The following is a 24,990-nucleotide window of genomic DNA, read 5'->3' on the forward strand; positions in this document are numbered from 1 at the left end:
TTTGTATGAAATTGTTAAGGGAAATGTTGTGTTTATGAAATTTGTCCAGTTATGGGAGATGTCCGGCTATGAGGCCTTTTCGTAACAGGGAATTACACTGTATATAAATGAGAAAAGAATGTATAGATGAAATCCACTTAACTCTCGTAATGGGATAAGGTTAATAACAATCTAATACTATGTTCAGATCGACACTTAATCACAAGATTTCCGTTGTTGAGTAGTTTATCCCACTAATCTTATAAATTTAACAAATTTTCGCCATTTTGGTGGGCGCATAGTATAACAACTCCCATTCACTTTCTGAGGGTTAAATTTACCAAACTGACATCTAGGTGGCGCTTTACAAGAGTGATGCGTATTTTTATAACAATTTAGAAATTTTATTTAATTTGATGTTTGAACATATATATAATTTTCATATTTATTTTAGCTTTTAATTCTTTAATTTAGAGACACAGCCGATCAAAATAAGCCTGTAAGTACCTGTGCGATGTATGTACATATGTACATATATGTAACTTAAACTTTGCATCTGAGCGTAAGCAACACTTTTACTCAGCTGATGGCATTTTTAATATATGTATGAATGTAGGAATGTGTGTTTTCTTTTTACTTAGTTAAAAATATAAAAGACAACACTAATCGAAGTACCTGTAAAGAGTGTTTTGTGTATGTGGTGAGAATGGAAATTAAAATAGTTTTGGGTCTGAGCGTGAAAATTTTATAAAATATACTCAAATTTAAAATTTTTGTAAATTTTAACAATTTTTGGACTTGGCGTGAATTTGTTTCATATGAATCCAATAATTTTCTTCCTGACACGTTGTGTAATTTACTTTTACTTGTTTAACTGCTGAGCTGCCGGGTAAGTTACAGGTTCATGGTTACATATATTTTAAGATATTAAAATTAGTGAGACGAATTTTTGTCATATTGGGGATAAATTCTGTAACCATCCATTTTTCGTCGTCACTATTGGGTACGTACGGTTTCTAAAGCAAGCAATGAAAATGTACACAGTAATCAGTAATTCAATATTTACATACTTACATAAAAGATGGAGCGCACTGATTGTATGCTCTAGACGTTATGCATAGTAATTAGGTATTATGGTATTTCATACTTCATTTATAAAAAAATGATATCATTAATTATGGAAAAACAAACAAAAAATTTAGATTTGTCAAATATTCATATGTATGTATATAGAGAATTCATAATACAGGACGGTTTGAACAGGTTGTGTTTTATTTAAAATAATAAATATGCTTATTTTCCTTATTTGCAAAAATAATGCTTTTAAAATAAGCCTTCTTAAATCTAAAAATTGTCGAAATCAAGGACTAGTTTACTTGGGTACGTCTATGATAAGGAGTTTCGAATTTCCGGTTGACCTTGAGGTTGAATATGATTCTGCATGTAGCTATGCTTATCTTCAGAGCGAGATAATATTTTATACATATGTATATACATATGTATGTATGTATGTATCAAGAAAAAGTAATAAGCAAAAAGACTCTTAAACAAAACATTTCAAAATAAAGTATTGTAAAAGATAAGAGGACACCTGCGCATACAACAACAATTACATTTACTGTTTCCTCAGAACAAAGGAAGTTGTCATTCCCTGTACGGAATGTGTAGCAAAGGACTATATGGTAAGGCGGAACGTAGCGACAATGGCTAATGCAGAAACATATGTAAATATACTTATAAGTATGTAGAAAAATAGCAGGTGTGTGCCCCTTATTTTGCTCTCGCATTTGCGATTTATTTCTTTGTTGTTATTCAAAATTTACAGCTATTGTTGTTCTTATTCGGAAACCAGCATTATAATATACATATGTATGTATGTGGAATTTAATTTTTTATCATTCTTAATAAAACAGAGTAACAAAGACATACACGTGAGCAATTGCTGCTGGTAGTTATTTATACATATATGTATGTAGTAGCTCTGAAATTAGGAGAGAGATATACACATAAACTTCAATTCAACTTAGAGTTTAAGCGTCAATTACAACAATAAAGCCGAACAAAGAGCAGTTGGGATTGGTTTAACAAAAGTGAAACTGGTCAGTTATTCGCGGAGCGCTCAGTTGAGTGTATCATAAAAACTGCTTGTGTGAAAAATAAACGAGGTTTCAGCTATTTACGTGAGCACTAAAAATAAAAAGTGAACAGTGGAAGTTATTACATATATTAGTTTTAAATTTTGGAAATGGAAAGAACAAAATAAATTCCGTTTCTAGGGTATCTGTTTGCCAATCAAGCTATTTGCTATACATACATACAATATTATCTGCTAACTGAAGCTTTGCTTAGGGAATCGTGCATACAACACCGCTTTCATAAGTAAGTTTGACCATGCAAGCTCTTTCTCAGTCATATGTACATACGCTTGATATGGAATACCCCTAATTAAAAGATGCTTTAATATAAGTATATAAGTATGTACATATGTATGTATGTATGAATATGTTTTTTATTATCAATCAGGAAAAGTTGAAGACTTCAATTATTATACTTTTAATTTTCAAAAGATAATATATTCTTTCTTATACATACATATACATATGTATATGTGTGTGCATGTAGTCCATATCTTCCGTTCGCAATCACAATATCCAAAATCAATTTTCGCATGTTTTCTGATGGAACAATGGAGACTACTTGCTGATAATGAACCGCAGACAATCATGCACCAGTTCATTGGAATAGGTTGTCTTGTTTACTAAAAATTTAAATTGACTCACTTCATAAACATATGCATATTGCTACGTAGGTTGCCTTTTACATTTCGGAATTAGAGAACAAAAACAAATTGTAATCATCGAAATCGATTAAGCTCTGTTCTGATTACTTCATTTAACATTCATTCTGAACGCTTAAACCGCATGATTAGCTATCTTTTAGGTACGAAAAGAAAAAGAAGTAATTCGGAGGACTCATCAAATTGAAAGTTCGAGTGTTCAATAATGAAATTGTTTCAGTCGATGTTTGAGAGCTCGTATTATGAGGAAGAATGATTTGTCTTCGGCGATTGGTTTTCCTAATTTCTTGAAAGATAACTGGCAAACAAATGATTGTGTAACATTAAAAATTTACTGTTCTGCGTTGTTCTAGTGGTATGGTTTAGATATGTCTAGTTGTCCCAAAAAACAGGCAACCGTTTGCTTGGAAATGCTTCGAACAACTTTGGTTAGCTTCGGCTCATCTTGAAACACCCATACAGTCGATTTTGGTTTACTTTCGGGCGCATTCACGGAAATCCAAGTTTCATCATCTGTCGCGATTTCATGGACGTGTTTCGAAGCACCGCTATCGTACTTTTTAACACTTCTCCCGACCAGTCGACACGAGCATATTTGTGAGCGATCGACAAATTGCAAATTGCGACAGCGTCAATAGTTTATGGAACAACAGTAGATTTTGAACAACCTTCACGAAGTTCCTCTTGGAATGACCTGCGACCTCCATTGATTTCACTGTACCATCGATAAATACTGGTGTTTAATAAAACTTCTTCGCCAAAAATTGAATTAAGTTCATCGATGCACTGTTACTGAGATAATCCACGTTGAAAGTTGTGAAAAATAGCCGCGCGAAGGAGTTCGCGATTTAATTTCATTTGGCCGATATGAATATTTCAAGTTACTGTAAACAACACAGGTAGCATCTGTAAGTCAAGACATTTTGTATAATATCAAAAATGTCAGACTTTACGATGAAGTTGTCAGTTGCCAGATTGAAACACTATGGTTGCCAAATCCCGAAATATAAAAACCAACCTACTCAAAAAAATGGTAAAGTGTAATATACATACATACATACATACACACTTGTGAGTGTTGGCGTACTTTATTGTACATGAGCGTATTAACGATTAAAATAATTTAATCATTCTCTCAAACCTCTGGAGATAAATGTCACTTCATTAAATAAAAATGCATATGAGCATTTGTTGTAAAGGGTGTTTTTTAAGGTTCAGAGTTTTTATTGAAAACAAAAGACACAGAAAAAATGAGTGAATTGAACAATCCCACACCACAGTCAGTAATGATCTATTGTACGCTGAAATGTGTGCGAAGTGCCCTGCAAGTGCATAAACATTTGCATGGTCACTTGAGAAAGTATTCGGTGTGCTTTCATTAATTTCAAGTACATGTACCTTGTATATCCTTCTAACCAAGCACCCTTTATTCATAGAGAGTTAGTAAATATATCATGTATTTCCAAAATTGATTATACTTTGAAATTAAAAGATTGCTTAACTAGATCCAGCTGGGTGTGTTCAAGCATAAACATACATACATATGTACATACAGTATGTAGTGACATGGTTGGAAATTGTCGTATCAACAGAATGTACTTGCTTGAACCAGAGAACATTTTACATTCTTTACTTGAACTCAGTTGAACACGATCACCGGAAAAGATCAAACGCGCTGAAATACAAAAAATAAAAGTAAATTCATATAAGATTATTTAACTCAATAATGGCATAAAAAGTCTTTAATTAATATTATGTATAAAAATACATTATTTCAATTTTCTTGTGGTGAGCAATTCAAAAATACAGACAAACTTTAAGCTAGCATAAGTGAATCGTGGCTGAAATCGAACCTACATTTTCGAGCACCCACATATTTAATATGAGGCTCTTCGTGATGGTTGATTTTATACAGAAATGTCCTTAAAATAATTTGGGATGATATTATAACCCTGTAAAACTTTTCTAAGCTCTGATTGTTCATGTGCCTGAGTTTAATATACATACATATGTACATATGGTATATTGGTAACAAATGGATGAGATATTTTAATATTGTCTCTTACTAGTAGTGAATTCCATATTTACATGGTTGTATGTACATATGGTTTGTTTGTTTGGCGGTTGTAAGTTCCTTACGGTAATATTTAATGATCCGCTGTTCTAGAAAACACACATCATTAAAAAAATATATATTTTTTAAATGTTAAAATTATTATATTCAGTTTTTATAAAAATTTTTACAACTTCGGATTAATTTTTCCTAAAATCAACTACAGTTTGCATAATAAACTGCTTTCCTTCTTATTTTTTGGAGAATACTTAAATAAGTGGAAGTATTTCAGAAAAATTCAATACCGATATGTTCATATCCACGAATACATATTTATAGTTTTGGAGTCAAGGCACACGGAAATACGAGTATATAATTTATATACAAATACCTAATGTAATACATTAGTAACATTGCGAGCACATTTTCTCATAGATTCCATATCCATATACATATGTGTATGTATAAGTACATATGTATATGGTATACCTGAAAATTTTAAGGTGAACGTGTAGCTAAAAATTTAGTTGATACCTTTATTGTGTGATGCGATTTTGAAATTAGAGGACTACTCGTATTCTAAATTAAGTGAACCGCTATAGTTGCAAGTTCACATGCATCTGAAAAATTGTAATAATTCAGTGTTATTCTTAAAAGAGGTAATATTATCGGTTTTAAATCAATTTATGTTCAAATAAATAGAGTAATTTAAGCATATATAAAATGAATGTACATCGACTGCTTAACTTATCCAATGATATTTATTAAGGCTCACTAAGTTTTATTACTAAATTTTGCGACGTGTCCATATCATTATGGGGTAATTCACTAAATATTGTAAAGATATCAAAATATTGACCGATGTGTGTTATAAAGCCAACCGGAAGTTTGAAACTCTTAACTTTGGTATTTTAGATACAAAAAAACACTGTTGGAAGGAAGATATTCGAATTCGATTAATTTTTAAACATGAGATTTGTATATGTAACGTTTTATTTCGATAACGTCATTGACTCTCGATTTATATACTCTAACCAATTTTAACACTGTAGTAAAACAAAGTGCAATTCGTCAAAATTTCGTTGGCCCAGCAGTTACTGGGATATAGGATTTCACCTAAAGGTAGGCGTTCTTTATCTAATATTTTTATATAATCTTTATATATGGAGTGGGCGGGATATCACTTTTATTTTGGAATTGAAAATAATTTTAAATTTTTAATTACCGAGCTTCTTATGATGCTAAGGAACATGTGTACAACGTTTCATCACAAAATCTTACGTTTTAGCCATATTACGGTTTGGACATACACTCACCCGGAATTCAACTCGTCTCATCATATATATTTATATATGTATGTATGTATATACAGCAGTATATCTATCTCGATTAGCGTTAGGTATTACAAGCAACCATTAGGTCAACAAAACTTTTATATTCTGTAGCAAAATTTTGCGAGAATATAAAAACGCTCTGCTAATATCTATGTATATAAATAAAAATGAATACCAAAAATGTATGTACGCGCATAACTCAATAACGCCTGGACCAATTTGGCCAATTCTTTTTCTTAAATGTTTGTTGAAGTTCAAGGATGGTTTTTACGGCGAGAAAAATTCGAATAGTTTCCGGAAAACCCCTAAAAACAGCCCTTTTCTTTTCCCCATACAAACGTTACAATAAATATGAATGTTTGTTTGTTAGTAACACTAAGAGAACGGTTGAACCAATCTTAATGAAATTTTTAAAGGTTGTTTGTTGTGGATCGGGAAAGGTTTAGAAACAAAATACCTTATACTTTTCATGAGGAGAAGTCGGAAAATTGGACAATTCCAAAAAGTAACATTTTCCATACACATTTTTTTCAATTTTTGTTTGTTTTGTTTTTCAATATTTTGATTTGTAAATTATTTGAATCGTTCAATTGCGATCGCTTACTATTTTATTCCCGCTATCCAAAGGAAAAATTATTGAAAATTATTCAGTGAAAACTTTATGTATGTTTGAGACGATGTGATCAATTACAGATTGAAATTTGTTACGAAGCCACGAAGAGGTGGCGCTAATATTGGTCGGCGTTCTTTTTGCCATCAACGTATGTCAACCCAAAGAAAGGCAAGAAGTACTCCCAAAATGCGATGACATACGTGCGGAATTATGGATCGAGAATTATACGAAGTGGTGAAAACCAATATGATTCATGTACCTTGCGAACCTTACAATCCCACTTTGGTTTGTATGTTTGACAATAAATGCACGAAACACTACTCATGTGCTTTTCTTTCGGAAACGGGAATGGGAAATGATGGATATTAACTGTATCGGCGTCACTCAGCAGACGACAATGGCAGAACATTTAGCATTTAGAGGCGTGAATATCGACGTTAATAACACATCGAAGTTGACAACACATGGGTCGTACCATATTCGCCCCTTTTGTTTAATTCACATTCAAAACTCATGTCAATGTTGAATATTGCAGATTGGTGTAATCGATCAAATACGTTTGCAAGTACGTCACCAAAGAAAGCAACATAGCGGTTATTGGCCTTGAACGATATGAGATCAGCAGTATCAAATGGGTCGATATGTGAACTGCAATAAAGCGCTTTGTAGGATATTTACTTTTGCAATTCATGAAAGTTTTCCGACTGTTTTGCGTCTCGCGGTTCAACTTCATTTAAGTCATCGCGTATTATGAATGGTACAGTGTGTGCAACTTTTTGCGAAGCATGCCAGTAGTAGCATTTGCTGGAACATGATAATCACTGGAAACAGACGAAAGACAATGCGATAGTACTTCGCATGCCACTGAAGTTCGCATACTTTTCGCGAAGATCATTTCGACATATCCGCCTTTAAATTCGCGTTAATTATGGGATACGAAAAAATGACATTGCCGATGACATTTTACATTGTATTCGCTAAGAATTGAAATGGGCAAATTTCGGTTGATACTTCCAGTGGTTTGATATCAATTTCACCTCCCTTTTGTCAATTCACTTCAACGGAAGATGAACTCATCACGAATGTTTATCCGAACATTGGCCAAATTATCGTAACTGCGATAGCTTGAGTGCACGAGCAATTTTAGCTGCCAAAATTACCGATGTTAGTGATTTAAACTGGAAGATTCAAAGTCAAGTTCCGGGAGGTTTGCGCTCATATAAATCGATCGATCGTCTTGACAAGGAAGACGAAACCGTAAATTATCCAGTGGAATTTCCAAATACCATACCAAGCCTGCCCCAGCATCATTTGCGTCTTAAAGTTGGATCTGTCATTATTATGTTTAACAATCTTCATGCGCCGAAACTGTGTAATGGAACCTGAATGATTATGACGTAGTTATCGAATACAAGGGACAGCCATTTCAGTTCAAACGTATTCAATTTCCAGGGAAAATTGCCCTTGCGTTGACAATCAACAGGACACAAGGAAATCGGGAAATGCTATGTTTTTCACACGGCCAGATATATGTGGTGTGTTGACGAGTTGGAAACCCATCTTCTCTATATATTTACGCACCAGAACAGAAATCAAAAAGTTACGCTACATAAAAAAAATGTAGAAAAATCGTAAATAAATCATTTTCGACAGAATATAATTTCAGCTTTTTTTCATTTCAAAACACATAATTTCACGCAGGGCAACGGCTGCGGGGTCAGCTAGTAGATTATATTTTATCGTCTTCAGAAATACTTCCGGAACTTTGATATTGTCTGCCGAGAGGCGAGCACTTTAGAAAAACTTTTTGATGATAACCGTAAAGAAGTTTTATGTAGTGGTGTTCTGTGTAGTGATGTTGTCCACCCCTAATCACTACATGCATGAAATAGTGTAATTATAACTCCTTGGCTAGCAAGTTGAAACAAACCCAAGTGTGAGCAGTCATAGGAAATGATTTTTAGTTTAGAAATAATGCACCCTTTTCCATTGATTTCAGTCATATGTATAATTTGAATATTTGGGGACATATATTGTGACAAAAAAGTGTCCAGAAATTGTACATAAAACGCAAAATAATTAATTAATCATCAATCTTGAAGAATCAATCAAGAAGAAACCACACGGAGCCAAATCTGGTGTTTACGGTGGTTGATCGATAGTATTCATTGTGATTTTCGCTTTAAATGCGGTCAAAATCGTACTCTTTTTGAAAAAAAATTCAGCTTTATCGGGACGATTCGAGCAAGAACGCGTTTAATTTCCAAAATAACCTCCAAAATCTCTCGCGAGAGATGTCAAGCTCTCTTGCCATCTCTTTATGGCTTACCTGACGATTTTCAAGCAGGGGTTTCGTATAGTCTCATAACAAATTTGTAATTGCGAAAACTTGAAGAGGTCGAAACTAATCTAGAACGAGGCATGTATTCAACGATCTGAAAATATCATTTACCCGCGGAATTTAATTACAATTTCCGGGTGCTTTTTGGTCTCAATGTCTACATATAAATATATATATGTATGTTGTATAACTATGAGTAAGTGCGTGTTACTTTTTGCCGGTAAACAAGCAAAGCATCGTGGATTACGTTATCGTTATAATTAAGTTAGTTTTGTATCGCTGCTACTGTCACATAACCCTCAAGTAATTAGTCTATTTGACCAGAATAAATACTTTATTAAATGCAAATAAAAGTCTATGCTTGCAAACTTACAAACAAGTTGAGTTTTTTCTCTTTTCAGTTCTTCCAGGGACAGCTGTACCTTTTTTCTTCTCTCAACTAGTGACATGGCCGAAGATCGTGAATTGATTGCAAAGTATGGTAAGCCGATGCCGTATGATAGGAATTTCCGCGGACCGGAATGGCGAAATCGAAGTTGCACAGATGTACCGTGTCTGCTGATTTTTATCCTATTTTTAGGCGGATGGGGTTTTATTGCACAATATGCAGTGCGCAATGGAGATCTCAATAAATTGGTTGTGCCAACGGATTCATTCAATCGTAAATGCGGAATCGATTCATCGGTATTGGATAAAAAGTATTTATTTTTTTTTGATTTGGGAAAATGCATCGATCCAGTTGTACCTCTTACGGGCTGCCCTACACAACAAGTTTGTGTAGAAAGCTGTCCCACACAGACTTTTATTTGGGATAGAATGAAGAATAATCTGCCACTTGCTGAATTAAGGAAGCGTTTGATATGTCTGAGTGACGTAGACAAAGACAACCTTCGAACCTTAGACAACATGCAAGCAGCCATTGACCAAGAACGATGTGCGCGTGGATATATGAAGAGTGCACCATTTTTGAATCGTTGTATGTGGGAGCTTTCTCCTGAGTTGTGTGAACTAATACCCTCCTTCCTCCTGCCTCGTAATAGACGCGAGGTAAATGGGTCACAAAATGCTAGTTGGGTGGTTGGTGAAACAGGAAAACTTCTCGATACATTGGTGGATGATAACTCAAATTTGATGGAAATGAGATTGGAAGCGCTCGCCTTGACGACAATACCTGAATCTAGTGATAAATCGAAGCAACAGCTCGCTGAAGAACCCATGATACAATGCCGCCGTCGTACCGAGCAAGCCGAAACTATCAAGCAAAAAGTACGTCAAGCTGACACGCGCCTTGCTAAGTTGGTAGGTAATATGGTTGCACACTTCTACAATGGAACACATGATGCACAGCAGCTTGGGGAAGAGATAGTGGAAGATATTATGAACTCTTGGTTAATTGTGCTGATGGCTTTAATGTGCACTTTGGTTGCTTCTTTGATTCTAATCGCCTTGATGCGATGGTTCGCTGCCCCGATTCTGTGGTTATCTGTTCTTGGTGTTTTGGTCGGACTTGGATTGGGAATTTATTACAGCGTTAAGCAGTATCGTTTTTGGCGCGAAACCGCATCTGTACCCAACCATTCGATTAACTTGGAGGCAGCGGTAAAGAATATATTTCAAGACGCTAACACTTGGCTGTATTTAAGCATATTTTTAAGCATCAGTTTTGTAATTATTCTACTCCTGGTAATTATTCTACGTACCCGCATCAATATAGCAATTGCGTTGACAAAGGAAGGTAGTAAAGCGGTGTCAAGCATTATATCAACTGTTTTTTTCCCAATCTTTTCGTGGATTCTTTTTATTTTGGCTGTTAGTTTTGCGGTTGCAGTTGGTCTTTATCTAGGCACAATTGGTAACCCATCTTTCCGTATGATACGTCAATTGGACCCTAACAGCGTGACAGGTGTTTCAAGTGAGATTTGTGAATGTATAGGTCCGGCAAGCGAATATAAAGTAGGGGGACATTGTGACCCTAAAATTTTTGAACAGAATTGCTTCACTAATATCGATCAGCACATCCCTTGTAGACAAACCACTTGTAGCTTCGCTGAAATTGAGCATCCGCCGTTTGTGACATGGTCCATATGCTATAATGTGTTCGGTTTCTTTTGGTTGACATTCTTCATTGCGGCCTTTAGTGATATGGTGTTGGCTCTTACTTTCGCAACTTGGTACTGGACCTTCAGGAAGCGGGAGGTGCCCTTCTTTACACTAGGACGAGCTTTCCGTCAAACCATCTTCTATCATCTCGGCACTTTGGCGTTTGGCTCGTTAATTCTTGCCGTGTGTCGCATGATACGCGTGGCTTTGGAATATATCGATTCTAAACTGAAGAAGTACGACAATTCAGTCACACGAGCCATACTGTGCTGCATGAAATGCTTTTTTTGGTTACTTGAAACTTTCTTACGCTTTCTGAACCGCAACGCGTACATCATGTGTGCTATACACGGCAAGAATTTTTGTGCCAGCGCCAAAGATGCTTTCAATTTGATTATGCGTAACTTTTTGCGAGTAATTGCCGTTGATAAAGTCACTGATTTCTTGTTCTTTTTATCGAAAGTATTATTAACGGCTGCTGCTGGCGTTGGTACCTACTTCTTTGTGGTACGTAGTCCACATTTAATACAACTGCACTATAATGCGGTGCCAGTAACGATTGTTGTGTTAGCGGCTTTTATTATGACAACCGTCTTTTTTGGCGTCTACTCTATGGCGGTGGATACGCTCTTCCTGTGCTTTCTGGAGGACTGTGAACGCAATGACGGCTCGACAGAAAAGCCTTTCTATATGTCGAAACAGTTAAGGCGAATATTAGGCAAAAGAAACCAGTTACCACGTCCAATGAGTAGTAGTTAAGAAACAACCTTTACAATAGGAGTGCACAAAGGAGCTGGAAGTTGACCAACCATATTATTGGTTAGTGGGCAAATCTATAGCGTAGACATTTTATGAAAATTATATACATATATTTTTATAAATGTACCGGCTTTGTTAATATTCGTGTGAGTGAACATTAAAGTTGGAAAGTTTTTGAAAAACTGGAAAAAGGTTGTGTGAATACCAATGGCAATATAATCTAATTACGTAAATATATACATATGTATACATACTCAAAAGAATTTGTTAAGAAAAATGCAATATGAAATATAATGTTGTGCATTAAGTATATACATATATAGACACATACACATACATAAATAGTTTCGATATGTACCATTATTCATACTTCTAATAATAAGCTAAGAAAAAAATGCAATATGAAATGTTAAGTATATACATTAAATATATACCTTATATTTACCGGGTACACCTACATAATAACGTTACAAATAGTTACAAACAAAAATATTTTCGTTTATAATATTATAAGAAAAAAGACAGAATGAAAAAACAGTAATGAGTAAGTTTTTAAATTAACGTGGTAGTCTTACCTACCATCTTTCCTGGGTGCTTGTTTCAAGTGATTTTTTTATGCGATTTTGCTCATAGTGATTTATTGAAAATATGTATATACATTTACAATCCATCAATGTATGCCAAAATATTTATTAAAGCGAACTTATTGTTACATATAAGATTAAACATTTACAAATCACCTTATTTATATTATATTTATTATGAAAGTAAATAAATGATACATTTCTACACATACATACATATGTACTTATGTATATAAAAGGATGTGGTAGAGGCAAAGTTTGATTTATTTTGTTCATATTATTGAATACGTGCCGGAGATTATTAAACGCATTAACCTTGGAAATTATTTAAAAGAAATTAAAACGTTGCATGCAATCGCATTTCTCAAAAATTTTTGCTCAACAATTTCAAATGAATATACTGAAATCACTATTTACATACTTAGTGACTAGACTGAGTAGAGAGTGTAAACTAAAGAAGTCTGAAAATTTTGCTTATTACAGGTTAAATAAGTAATTAACACACGTGTACATGAATAATCATATAATTTTTAACGTATTCACTTTATGTACTAATTTCGCACAAGATATTTAGTATGCTCTGAATTCATAACAAATAAACCAGAAGAAAATGATATTTTTTGTGTACTTAATAAATAAAAATTAAGGAATTGATTTAAGAAAGCTTCTCTGCGAAAAGAGCCATATGAGTAATATATAACATGTATTTGTAATAAATAAATTTACTAATTATAATTAACGATTGAATAATTTTAATAACCGATACTATATGAATACCAAATACTCGTACCATCTGGTGGGTACCGCGTTCTTTAAAATTCTACAAACTATTGTGAATAGGTAAATTTTTATTGTTACTGGTGGAACTGGCATGTTGATTTTGCTAATTTCCGTGAGAATACAAAACATTGTAAAGAGTTGATTGATATAAATTTGGAAAATCCTATATTTTATTTCTTTGTTTTTAGTGTAATTAAAATAAAAGGTAAACATGATTATTCCAATTCGTTGCTTCACATGTGGTAAAGTAATTGGCAACAAGTGGGAGTCTTATTTAGGACTTTTACAAGCCGAATACACGGAAGGGTAAGTGCGGTGAAAGTAATTGGAAATTTGTGATCTCAAAATATATTATTTCTAGTGATGCTTTGGATGCTCTCGGTCTTAAACGATATTGTTGCAGACGTATGTTATTGGGACATGTTGACTTAATTGAAAAATTACTAAATTATGCGCCTTTGGAAAAGTAGTTTTGTTTGGATGGAGCACATTTTTTCACATCTTACCTTTTTGAATTAGAATAAAATATGTATAGCAAGTAGCAACGATTTATTAAATATATATGTCTTATCAATTTGTAAAAACGCTATTTTAAAGTTAAAGACTTTTAACGAACGAGAAAGGCATAGAAGTAATGCTTGACACTTGGACTCAATATCGAAGGAGTGTCTTTCGTGGTAGTGTCTTCGTCAGCATTTGGTATTGGCATCTTCTTTTGATGCTTGATGGTTTCTTATCTATATTTTATCCATGAACCATGGTTGACCATTGTGTTCTCGACGACGCGTTAAAATTTCACAACCATTATCTGTTACTAACAGGGTTTGTTCAAATTGTGCAGAATAGAGCCCATCTCCAGTCACGGCTGTCCAGTTATCGGGCCACTGTTCATTTTTGGATACGCCTTCTGATATCATTGGTTCAATTGTAAAGCAGTGCCCAGCTTTCATAACACCAACCGCGGAGTTCTCTGAAATAATATGTAATCATAAGATAGTTACATCATGGAGGAGAAAAATACGTTTGTTTAACATACTGGCATAGTGAGGTACATTAGGCGCAGTATGGAATAGCCGATGGATACCATGGCCACAGTAGCTCTTCACAACGCTGAAACCATGGGGCGCCACATGTTTTTGTATTACGTTGCCGATTTCCCTATATTTTACGCCAGGCCTGATATAAAAACATAATTTTTAAGCACTGTTAACAAGAATTTTTTTGCATTTGTACCTCACCAATTCGATGGCTTTGCATAGCGATTCATACGTGACTCGTACTAACTTCTTGTGTTTTTCGGAAACATTACCAACAAAGAAGGTTTCGTTAAGATCACCATGAAAACCGTGATGGTAGACGGTAACATCAATGTTACAAATATCACCATCTTGTAATGGACGCAAATCTGGTATTCCATGACATATTACCTCATTAACTGAGGTACAACAAGACTTAGGAAAATTGTAATAGTTCAGTGGTGATGGATAACAATCGCGTTCAATTGCGGCCTCGTGTACGAGTCGGTCTAACTCGTCCGTGGTAACTCCGACTTCTACAGCTTTTCCTGCCTCATCCAAACATTCGCGACCAAGTCTACCAGCTACGCGCATAGCTTCAATTTCATCGTCATCCAGTACTTTAATTGAAGTGTTTCCTCGCATGGCTTCTTCCGATGCAGCCCGACCAGATGGATGATCTGCATAGTCGGGCCGCTCTATATTCTCGGGTACGTTGCGTTTAGTTGTCTGCGGATATGGACGTAACTTACCAGTAAAACGGTAATGTGGCCATGGATTGTAACCAGCTTCAGTGTTATCTACTTTTGGTTTTCCTGCGCCCTCTAAAATTTTATAATTGTCGGTCAAATATTGGTCGTAATGAAATGTTGTATATTTACCGGCCAGAGCATGGATAACTTTATGCTCTTTCCAGAATCCTTTAAAACAAACTTGCGAACAAAAATAGGATCCAGGTATGCCCAACTTTAAGCACGTTGGACATTGCAGGGTAGCTTCTTTGCCACAATGTAATGTTTCACATTTATGAGCCATTGTATAGCGCTATTTAGTTGTGCAAAAACTACCTTGTGAACTTAACCAATATAACTAAGATATTTTTGTTGTAGCAAACCAAATTCCTATTGAGGTTGAGATTTGACATTTGTGCCCACTGTCAAAAGTAAATAGTGCTGGTCTTGGATAGAAAATGCATTATATTGTCGAATCAGCTCTGTGTGGATGCTAACTTTGAGGAAAATGAAATTCACGTTCCAAAACTCAAAAGCTGTCGTACATATAAATTGATGACATCAAAAAAGACTGGTCCATATTAATAGCAAAGTGACATTTTTCCCTTTACCATTAATGATTACCTTTTTGAGATAAGAAAATAATATTTTGGGGGTAATTACTGTGGGTAAATAGGAAAGTTTTTAAAATTAAAAATTATTTGTTAAGATGATTTACTTAATTCCTGGCAAGCTACTTATCGGCTAAATACTCAACAGGGCAGCGCTTAGGAGATTTCTGTTGAAGTTTCTTAAAACGCAACTTACAATTCTAATCGCAACTCTTGTGAACGTGTGATCGTTTATTCCTCGGTTTCTGAGCTAATCCATTGAATGTATTGGAGTTTCGGTAGCTTTGATTTGCTGGGTTGTTATATTGTTATTTAAGTAAAATACATATTTGTATGTATGTACATAATCAAATTTTAATGAAGTAAACCAAATGATAAAAGATAGGGTTAGAAATACTTGATTATATTATTATATATTTATAAAATTTTCTATTGGAAACGAAAATTGTGTTTTCTTTTGTGTCTCACTTTTTGAAATTTGAGAAAATAAATGTATGTATGTTTAGCTAGGACCTATTAATATTTGAATTACTTGCAAAAAATTTCAGTGTGTATTTTCATCTTAAATGAATACAATTTAAATGCGGCAACTAATACAAAAAATTGTATTTATATATAAAAAAGTTTGCATTTTACGTCTTAGAGAGAGTTTGCGGATCACTCTTCACTGCAGAATATCAATCCAATTGTAACCCATGCAGCAAAATACACAATTTTTTCAAAACAAATTTCAAAACTTTGAGCGATTTGCCTTCTGATTAGAAGTCCAATTAAACTGACATTTCAGTCTTTTTATACGTATGTATGTATGTATGTTGAGCATGTATATGTATGTACATATGTACATATGTACCTGTATGTATGTATGTACATACATACATTAATATTATATGAACGAAAATGCAATTTTTTAGATCCCCCTCTCTGTCTGATCAATATTTAGTTTTTCTTGATAAAATGAGATTAGAATATAATTACTACGTATTATATGTAAAACAAGAATTATCAACAAATTTACTTACTCACTCATGCCTCCATACATGTCTGTATATGTAAACGTATATTTACCGGCGAATTCATTGATAATAAACCAGTTACCTGCGAATTCCTGTACACCTCATATATCTTCGTACCCCACCATGGTACATACATGGACATGAATAAATATTTCTATATACCTATATACTTATGTATGTAAGTAGTTACTTCTGTACAAAATCCTTTCAAAGCAAACTTACACTTGCGCTTTCAAGTTTTTATCATTTGCAGCACTCGCCAAAAAACTATGAAACTCCACATCAGCTGGGCTTGACCGACGTCTCACTGCTCCCTCCAAATTGGGCCACTAACGGTATTGTCAATAATCGTGCTTCTTTTTCCTGAAATCAGGGGGCGCTTTATCAGTATTGGCATCGCTGAGAAACAATAAGCGTATTTGAACATCCGTGTATACATATGTATGCATACAAATGCGCCACCTTCGCCAATCGCTTGCCTCGCATGGTGAGCAGAAGTTAAATCGTTGAAATACAAAGACCGATGTCAACAACAAAAGCGCCGACGAGGAGGAAAACGAACCAGTCAACGCTCGCTCGGATTTTGCAGCATCTTCTGAACAAATTTCAGTCGAGTTTCAGCAGCCGAGTGCGACGGATGATAAAACGTAGAAACGGAAACGGAAAACGGGCCAATAATTGAATATAGTAACTATGCTAATACCCATTTAGTGTGGCGAAAATCGTTCAAGTGAGGCTACATACATACATATGTATGTGTTGAAGTGGATATGTAGCACGAGAGTTTTAGTGAAGTATCATTCATACCTAGGTGAGCATTCATGCGGATGCTTTCAAATTGTGAGTGTGTGCAAGCATGTAACGGAAATGCTTATGGCGCCATTTTAATATCTCCTGGTGCATCAGTTGAATTTGAAAAGTGAAAATTTAAAAGTGCCTGATATTGTGAGTGAAATTGGAGACTTATCCAGCATAATTATTTGATTTCTGTAAACAATCGATTGCAGCTACATATATACACTTGTGTACAGCGAATTGTTGCTATTTACTGTGCATACTAATGTATATAACTGTATACATGTAAATAGGTATGTGCATACATGTGTGTTTACAATGTTTTCATTTGAAACATACTATATGTAGTTATGTTATACAATAATATGTATGTATATGCATATAGCTAAATACATATAAACTTATGTACGTAAGTGTGTATTCATTTGTAATTTAATATATTTTAAGTGATAATATTAATTGCGGCGGCATGACATTTGCTGATACGCGAGCATGGCAGGCGAGTGGCCATAGCGACAGTTAGACATTTGGACGGACGGCAGTTCGACCGGTAGAATGTTTATGCGTATATTGTTGAGGTTCCGTTATTTGGTTGTATTACATACATATTAACTCATACGTAGCTTGGGTGAATGTGATGTCTGTTGTCAGCAGCTTATCAGTAGCTCACCGCCATTACCGCTTCTGCCTCTGATATGTTGGATTTTCTACATCTCTCTGTTGTTGTTCTCCTTATTATTGTTTCGTTTTGATTTACTGCGAATGCAGTCGAGAGGTGCATCTAAAAATAGTTTGAAAAGTGACACGCGGCCATTTTATTTCCCCATTTTTTACATTTCTTTTCTAATGTGCGTACATGTTTACATAAACTGCTTCTGTTAAATTGTTCGGATTTTTTTATCTTTAAAGAGAATGCAATTGCAATGTATGATTATGTACATACTTATGTACTACATACATTCTGAGATAGATGTGAATTTATTTTCTTTTGTTTATGATGAAAGTGCAATTCAAAGGCGTGTGGCCAAGCACTTAGCAAAAAGGATTAATTGTAATACAAAAGAGGAACAATAAAAGCACAATAGAGTCAGTAGCAAATTGAATTTAAGTCATAGAACGACACGATACTGAAGATCTCTTCAACTATTATAACTCTAAGTGCAATTGTCCCTGACAGTCTGTTCATTTTCGGCAATATTTATTTGAATACTGCTCAGGGCTGAAATACATACTTAGATCTATATTTATGTATATCGATTGTTTTATATTAGCAAAGAACGATATCCTTGGTCTTATAACAAATTTGTATAAAAAATTGAATTGACATATTTTTTTCAGAGCCTGAGACAAGAATTCGTCTTAATTAATACCTATGTTTAAAATCTGAACTAAAATGCTTTAAATGGCATTAAAATGATGATGCACTGGGTGTCAACAGAGACCACACCGCTTCCATACTTCGCCATGGGTATGAACAACCCTTCTCGAAGCTTCACTTCATTTTGATAGAAATGTGCCGGTGCATATCGCAGATTTGCTCGTATATTCAGATATGGCATGCGTTCAAGTACTTGTATATACTATATATAGAGTTTGTATTATCGCAACATCGTATATCCAATATATCACCCCGTCTTCACATTTCAGTAAATTAACTTAACGCGGCGTCTTTGGTGCACCATAAATGCATCGAGTATGACGAACTGAAGCAATGAAGCATTGAATGCCTTTCAGTTCTTTGTTTCTTGAGTTTTGTTTCACTTTTTCCATTCTATTTGTTGTTTCCTTCCTCTTAGACTTCTTGTTATTGCACATGGACTCCTATAGTAGCGCGCATTCGTCATCATGATCATCATCATATTCATTGTCGTCATCGTTGTCGTAGTCTTATTTGTTGTGCACCACGCTTGCCTTATGAGCCGTGACGGCAGTTCATCGACAAGTGTTTACCGTATTGCAGAGGAGGCCACTTCAGAAAAAACATGAGTATGGAGAGAAGAAATTAAAAAATAGGAAATACACATTATGCAAGTCGTAGTTGCAAAAAGTGTGTACTTGGGTACAAAAATCTTGAAAATCCTTCGAATCAAAATTATTATCAAAAAAAAACAAGAAAAAACGTTAACTTCGGTTGCACCGAAGCTAAATACCCTTCACAGGTGCATTTCTGTTAGTAACTGTGTTCAGTTTGTATGGAAGCTATGTATATGCTATAGTTAACCGATCTGATCAATTTCTCGGAGATTACATTGTTGCCTTAGAAAATAACATATACCAAATTTCGTTAATATATCTTGTCAAATGTGAAAGTTGTCCATACAAGAACTTGATTCCGATCGTTCAGTTTGTATGGCAGCTATATGTTATAGTGGTCCGATATCGGCGGAAAATGACGTTTGCAAAATTTCAAAACGATATCTTAAAAACTGAGGGACTAGTTCGTATATATACAGACAGACAGACGGACAGACAGACGGACATGGCTAAATCGACTCAGCTCGACATACTGATCATTTATATATATACTTTATAGGGTCTCCGACGATTCCTTCTGGGTGTTACAAACTTCGTGACAAACTTAATATACCCTGTTCAGGGTATAAAAATATCAAAATTATTTCTAAAGCTTAACTGCTAAATTCAGAAATTTCAATGTCCATCAGAAAACTGAATAAGCTCACGTGAGTGCGAGAAGTTTTAAAATAAATATTATGTACAATAAAACTAAATCTGATTCAATAGCGATCTGTTCGGAAATCTCATTCCCGTTCCCAACAACTCGTATAAAAAGATATACAGAAAGTTATTATTGCACTTAGATCACTATGGCAAATGCGTTATAAAACTATTCATTGGGATATTGGAGTTTCTTTAGTAAAGAGAGAAGAAGTGGACAGGAGAATGAAATACATATATATGTACATACTCGTACATATGTAAATACTTAAACTCCGTAATCGTTCAAACGCATTTAGATAAACCTCTACTAAAGAGCGTACTAGTAAAAGGGCTCAACAACATAATTAAATAAGTTAGTTGTTTATAGTCTGGTCAAAGTGTCATGATCCTAGGAGATAGGGTTGCACATTTAATAAAGATGCATCAAACTTGATGCCTGAGAATTTTTGGTTTCTTGTATGTATAGTATGTATTGTATATGCAATCATGACAGCGAGTTATTGCTTAGAACTCTTAACTTTAACGCTTCTGCAATTTATGGTATGGGATCGAGGAGTCAATTCAACTGTATCACATGCCCCGTTGTACAAGTTCAACAAACGTGCCTTTAACACAGCATGTCCATTACAATTCATTTCATTTCACTTGTTTCTCTCTGCTTCTGAATGCATAAATTCATACGTCAAGTACCGATTCTATACAACACTCGACTTTAAGGGTATCTTTAAGAGTGTAGATAATTGTGTACATATTTAGTTATGGTATGCATGTACATATATACTCGGGTCGCCATCATTACCAATGGCCTTCACCCTCTTTCGGATATTATTATTTTGTATATTTGGTTTCGCTTTTGCTTCCCATTCATTTCCCATAAAATAATCCAAATTTGGCCGAGTATGCAATTCTGATGACAATTCGTGTTGTTGCGCGGTTTGGCTCTTTGTTTTGCTGGAAATATTTGTGTGGGGCAAAGTAATTTATTGATATACGCACTTAAAACTTTGTTAACTAAAGAAACTACAATTCTAACTAGTGTTTTACGATTTTTCCATATTTTTTAATATAATGGGTGGTCGAAAAAGTCTTTTCGTATTTCTAATCAAACTTCAACTTATTTTTTTTATATATTTAATATATAATATAATAAACAAATATGTACCAATTTGGTCGACCACTCTTTGCAATTTTTCCGCTAAAGACATTATTTCATCAGTGTAACACGAACTGATACAGCATCGTCTCCATAAACTTCACAAATTTCATTGGTGGCTTTCAAAATAAAGCGAATATCTTCATTATTTTCACTCATTTCAACTTCCCCCCATTTAAATTTTTTTGGTGAAATGAAGCTTAAAATCTCACTTTTCCAACACTATATGGTATGACACAATGTGACTGATAGCACTGGAGATATACGACTGCAACGACATCTATCTTTTTCGACTATCCAATATATATTTGAATTTAAGTTAACAAAAAAAAAATATATGTATACATAAAATGGGTCATCAGGTTAGTACATATCAACTTAAGTGCCTTAATAATTTTATTCGAGAGTTATTTTTAAACTTATGTATTAATTGATTTAAACATTTGTATGTCCCTCCTTGCTGAGAATAATCTCTAAGATTCGTTAAATAGCATTTCATACACTTTCCAATAGAATTTAAGGAAATTTATGACCAAATATTTTTAATGCTTTTAACTAGTTTTTAGTGGAGTGAAAAAATCACAAAACTATAAAAGAGCTAAAAGTTAATAACAAAACAAGTAAGACCTAAGTTCGGGTGTAAGCGAACATTTTATATTTTAAGGTGTAATACGTCGACCAGATGATCGAAATCCAAGCAATTTTATATATACACATAACTCATGCCTGTACACTTACATTTTGTGGGCGATTACGCCCATCTACGAACTCGTAAAATTTTTTCTACTAAGGAATCCGCATACCAAGTTTCATCAAGATATCTCAATTTTTACTTCAGTTAGCTTGCATGGATGTACGGACGGACAGACAGACAATCACCCGGATTTCTACTTTTCTCACCATCCAGATCATTTATATATATTCTACCCAAGATCTATCTCGCTAAGTTTTAGGTGATACATACCACCGTTAGGTGAACAAAACTATTATACTATGTTGCGACAGTTTATAAGAACAAAACAAGTATGGAGGGTACAAGTTCGGATGTAACCGAATATCTGCAACAAATGCAAATTACAATAATTAAAGCTTGGGAAATACCTTTAAGCACATAAGGGTTGTTAGTTACAAGGGTTTTAAGGCAAGTTTTCACACGATTTTATCTATTTTAGGCACAAAGATGATCCGTTATTAGAAAAACATACTATCTAGATTTTATTAAGATAATTCCTATATATACCAACATATACATATACGGTATTTATGCCAATATATACGGTATAAAGTCAAAGGAAGTATTGGACCGATTGAAAATATTTTTGACACGCAGACATACTGTTATTAAGAAAGGATTTTTTTTAATTTTTAAAATATATCTCATATATTAACCGACGGATTGCGTAGAGTTTTTGTTTTGGATTAATAGGCTGTATATACGTATTTATGTGTGTACTTAGAATAACAACATTGATGGGAATTACTACAAAAATAATTCGACAGCGAAATGCACATGTTATGCATATTCGTAAAGTGGTTTACAACTATGGCAGAATGAACCACAATCTCAACTAGTGGGCCGACTAGGGGTTTCTATATAAGAGACAGAAGTATATCATTTTCGTACTAGTACTAGTCGGCCAAACTGTCTACAAGGAATATTATTTGATAGCGAACCCTCCGAGGAAACCGTTTTAAGTCAATTGAATATATTAATTGTGAATCGCTATTCGATTTTGAAGAATAAATTAAGAATTTTAAAATTATGAACAAAGTCTTACTATTTTTTGCTCAGCGAGTAGTTCTAAATTAGTTCGTTCAACAAATCTCTACTACCCTTTATACTATGTTATATACAGATGCAGACCGCAAGCGTTTTACCAAGTTTAATTACATTCACATTACAGCTTTGTATGGTCCGAAGAAATTGGGCAAAACCCAGACAAAAGTACCTACAAACTCGCTTTCATATCTGCATATAAATAGTTTGAAGCTGGTGGATTTGTATTTACGAACAATGAGGCTCTGGAGCATAGTTACACATGTTGATCATTGCGCCCGCGATGCGTTACGAGGTAATGTTGTTTTACCCAAATACTGACACATACAAAGTTGGCAATTAACATTCTTGTTATTGTTTATTTTCACAACACGCTATGCAGAAGATAATAATTTTGGTCGCTTAGAGGTTGGTTGTAAAGTTTTCCTTATACCTATACACACTATATGAGTTTAGAATAACGAGCAATGTGTCATATAATTTTTAGGGAGGCCTATATTTAGCATTCGATATAATTTTCTACTATATTTTTAATTTCTCAAGGAAAACCATGATATGTTTCAATGTCTAATGGGATTTCCGAATTAATGCTCACATTTAGCTAAATATACTTGTATATCGACACAAAATATTATTGGGGACCAGGCGACATTATATTAGGTGCAAAAATTTTACTAAATTTGAATTTCTGGAAGTTGTCACCTATGTATGTACATATATTCGTTTCATAGTGCATATGTGAGGTACGCCCACCTTATTATTAGCGGATTTTGAATATTTTGCATCAATTTATGAGGGATTTTTAATGACTTTAATTTGGTTAATTGCATGGGAAAACTGTACATTCCAAAATACCCCTAAGATATCTCGGCTTTGACTCAAATTATCGATGACACTGGCGGATGAAAAGGAAGATCGCAAAAAATTGGGTTTGATATTCTGATCAATTTGAAAAAACTCTACACAATTGATATACTGTAGACAGATTAAAGTGAAGCCGAAATCTTTCGACAAAGCCATTAACGGATTCGGTTATTGTATTGCGAAAGTTTTTATACTCTCGCAACAATGTTGCTAACGAGAGTATTATAGTTTTGTTCACATAACGGTTGTTTGTAAGTCCTAAAACTAAAAGAGTCAGATATAGGGTTATATATACCAAAGTGATCAAGGCGACGAGTAGAGTCGAAATCCGAATGTCTGTCTGTCCGTCCGTCCGTCTGTCCGTCCGTCCGTGCAAGCTGTAACTTGAGTAAAAATTGAGATATCATGATGAAACTTGGTACACGTATTCCTTGGCTCCATAAGAAGGTTAAGTTCGAAGATGGGCAAAATCGGCCCACTGCCACGCCCACAAAATGGCGGAAACCGAAACCTATAAAGTGTCATAACTAAGCCATAAATAAAGATATTAAAGTGAAATTTGGCACAAAGGATCGCATTAGGAGGGGCATATTTGGACGCAATTGTTTTGGAAAAGAGGGCGTGGCCCCGCCCCCTACTAATTTTTTTGTACATATCTCGGAAACTACTATAGCTATGTCAACCAAAGTCTACAGAGTCGTTTTCTTCAGGTATTTCCATATACAGTTCAAAAATGGAAGAAATCGGATAATAACCACGCCCACCTCCCATACAAAGGTTATGTTGAAAATCACTAAAAGTGCGTTAACCGACTAACAAAAAACGTCAGAAACACTAAATTTTATGGAAGAAGTGGCAGGAGGAAGCTGCACCCAGGCTTTTTTTAAAAATTGAAAATGGGCATGGCCTCGCCCACTTATGGACCAAAAACCATATCTCGGGAACTACTAAACCGATTTCAATGAAATTCGGTGTGTAACATTTTCTTAACACCCTGATGACATGTAC

General features: G+C 34.4%; 4 protein-coding genes across 10 annotated transcripts in view; 3 read left to right on the plus strand and 1 right to left on the minus strand.

The window, feature by feature from the left end:
* Nucleotides 1-637: 637 nt before the first annotated feature.
* On the plus strand, nt 638-13,299 carry LOC120767750 (choline transporter-like 2). 4 transcript variants are annotated; one of them, XM_040093968.1, is made up of 2 exons: nt 638-868; nt 9,519-13,299. In XM_040093968.1, the coding sequence occupies exon 2, from the start codon at nt 9,565-9,567 to the stop codon at nt 11,974-11,976; it is 2,412 nt and encodes an 803-aa protein (XP_039949902.1). In that variant the 5' UTR covers nt 638-868; nt 9,519-9,564; the 3' UTR covers nt 11,977-13,299. The 4 variants fall into 4 exon arrangements, with proteins under 4 accessions (XP_039949902.1, XP_039949921.1, XP_039949911.1 ...); XM_040093987.1 differs by lacking the exon at nt 638-868 and adding an exon at nt 2,136-2,159; XM_040093977.1 differs by lacking the exon at nt 638-868 and adding an exon at nt 2,173-2,358.
* Nucleotides 13,300-13,394: 95 nt separating this feature from the next.
* Nucleotides 13,395-13,897, plus strand: LOC120767775 (DNA-directed RNA polymerases I, II, and III subunit RPABC5). Of its 2 annotated transcripts, none has more exons than XM_040094019.1 (3): nt 13,395-13,470; nt 13,529-13,646; nt 13,702-13,897. In XM_040094019.1, the coding sequence occupies exons 2-3, from the start codon at nt 13,552-13,554 to the stop codon at nt 13,808-13,810; spliced, it is 204 nt and encodes a 67-aa protein (XP_039949953.1). In that variant the 5' UTR covers nt 13,395-13,470; nt 13,529-13,551; the 3' UTR covers nt 13,811-13,897. The 2 variants fall into 2 exon arrangements, with proteins under 2 accessions (XP_039949953.1, XP_039949961.1); XM_040094027.1 differs by having other exon boundaries at nt 13,430-13,452.
* On the minus strand, nt 13,871-15,477 carry LOC120767765 (methionine aminopeptidase 1). Its single transcript, XM_040094007.1, has 4 exons — nt 15,238-15,477; nt 14,574-15,180; nt 14,377-14,516; nt 13,871-14,310 (listed from the first exon to the last, which is right to left on the minus strand). Exons 1-4 carry the CDS (start codon nt 15,389-15,391, stop codon nt 14,078-14,080), a joined length of 1,134 nt encoding a protein of 377 aa, XP_039949941.1. The 5' UTR covers nt 15,392-15,477; the 3' UTR covers nt 13,871-14,077.
* A 1,847-nt stretch (nt 15,478-17,324) lies between these two features.
* LOC120772118 (dorsal-ventral patterning protein tolloid) overlaps nt 17,325-24,990 on the plus strand; it is a 29,704-nt gene continuing 22,038 nt past the window's right edge. Inside the window, exon 1 of one of the 3 annotated variants that reach the window (XM_040100533.1) lies at nt 17,325-17,659. The gene's annotated coding sequence lies outside the window, so the exon portion shown is untranslated. Of the gene's footprint in view, nt 17,803-24,990 lie in introns of all 3 variants that reach the window. The other 2 variants (XM_040100541.1, XM_040100549.1) reach the window with 2 other exon arrangements.

The sequence above is a fragment of the Bactrocera tryoni genome, chromosome 1 (assembly GCF_016617805.1).
Source record: "Bactrocera tryoni isolate S06 chromosome 1, CSIRO_BtryS06_freeze2, whole genome shotgun sequence".
NCBI classification, from domain to species: domain Eukaryota; kingdom Metazoa; phylum Arthropoda; class Insecta; order Diptera; family Tephritidae; genus Bactrocera; species Bactrocera tryoni.

Excerpts from the sequence above, each read along its gene's own strand:
- LOC120767750 (XM_040093968.1), top strand. The coding sequence starts at position 9,565 with ATGGCCGAAGATCGTGAATTGATTGCAAAGTATGGTAAGCCGATGCCG.
- LOC120767765 (XM_040094007.1), bottom strand. The coding sequence starts at position 15,391 with ATGGCTCATAAATGTGAAACATTACATTGTGGCAAAGAAGCTACCCTG. Across the intron at positions 14,517-14,573 it reads AAAGCCATCGAATTGGTGAG|GCCTGGCGTAAAATATAGGG; the intron begins GTACAAATGCAA and ends TTTTTATATCAG. Across the intron at positions 14,311-14,376 it reads TAATGTACCTCACTATGCCA|AGAACTCCGCGGTTGGTGTT; the intron begins GTATGTTAAACA and ends ATATTATTTCAG.
- LOC120767775 (XM_040094019.1), top strand. The coding sequence starts at position 13,552 with ATGATTATTCCAATTCGTTGCTTCACATGTGGTAAAGTAATTGGCAAC. Across the intron at positions 13,647-13,701 it reads CAAGCCGAATACACGGAAGG|TGATGCTTTGGATGCTCTCG; the intron begins GTAAGTGCGGTG and ends TATTATTTCTAG.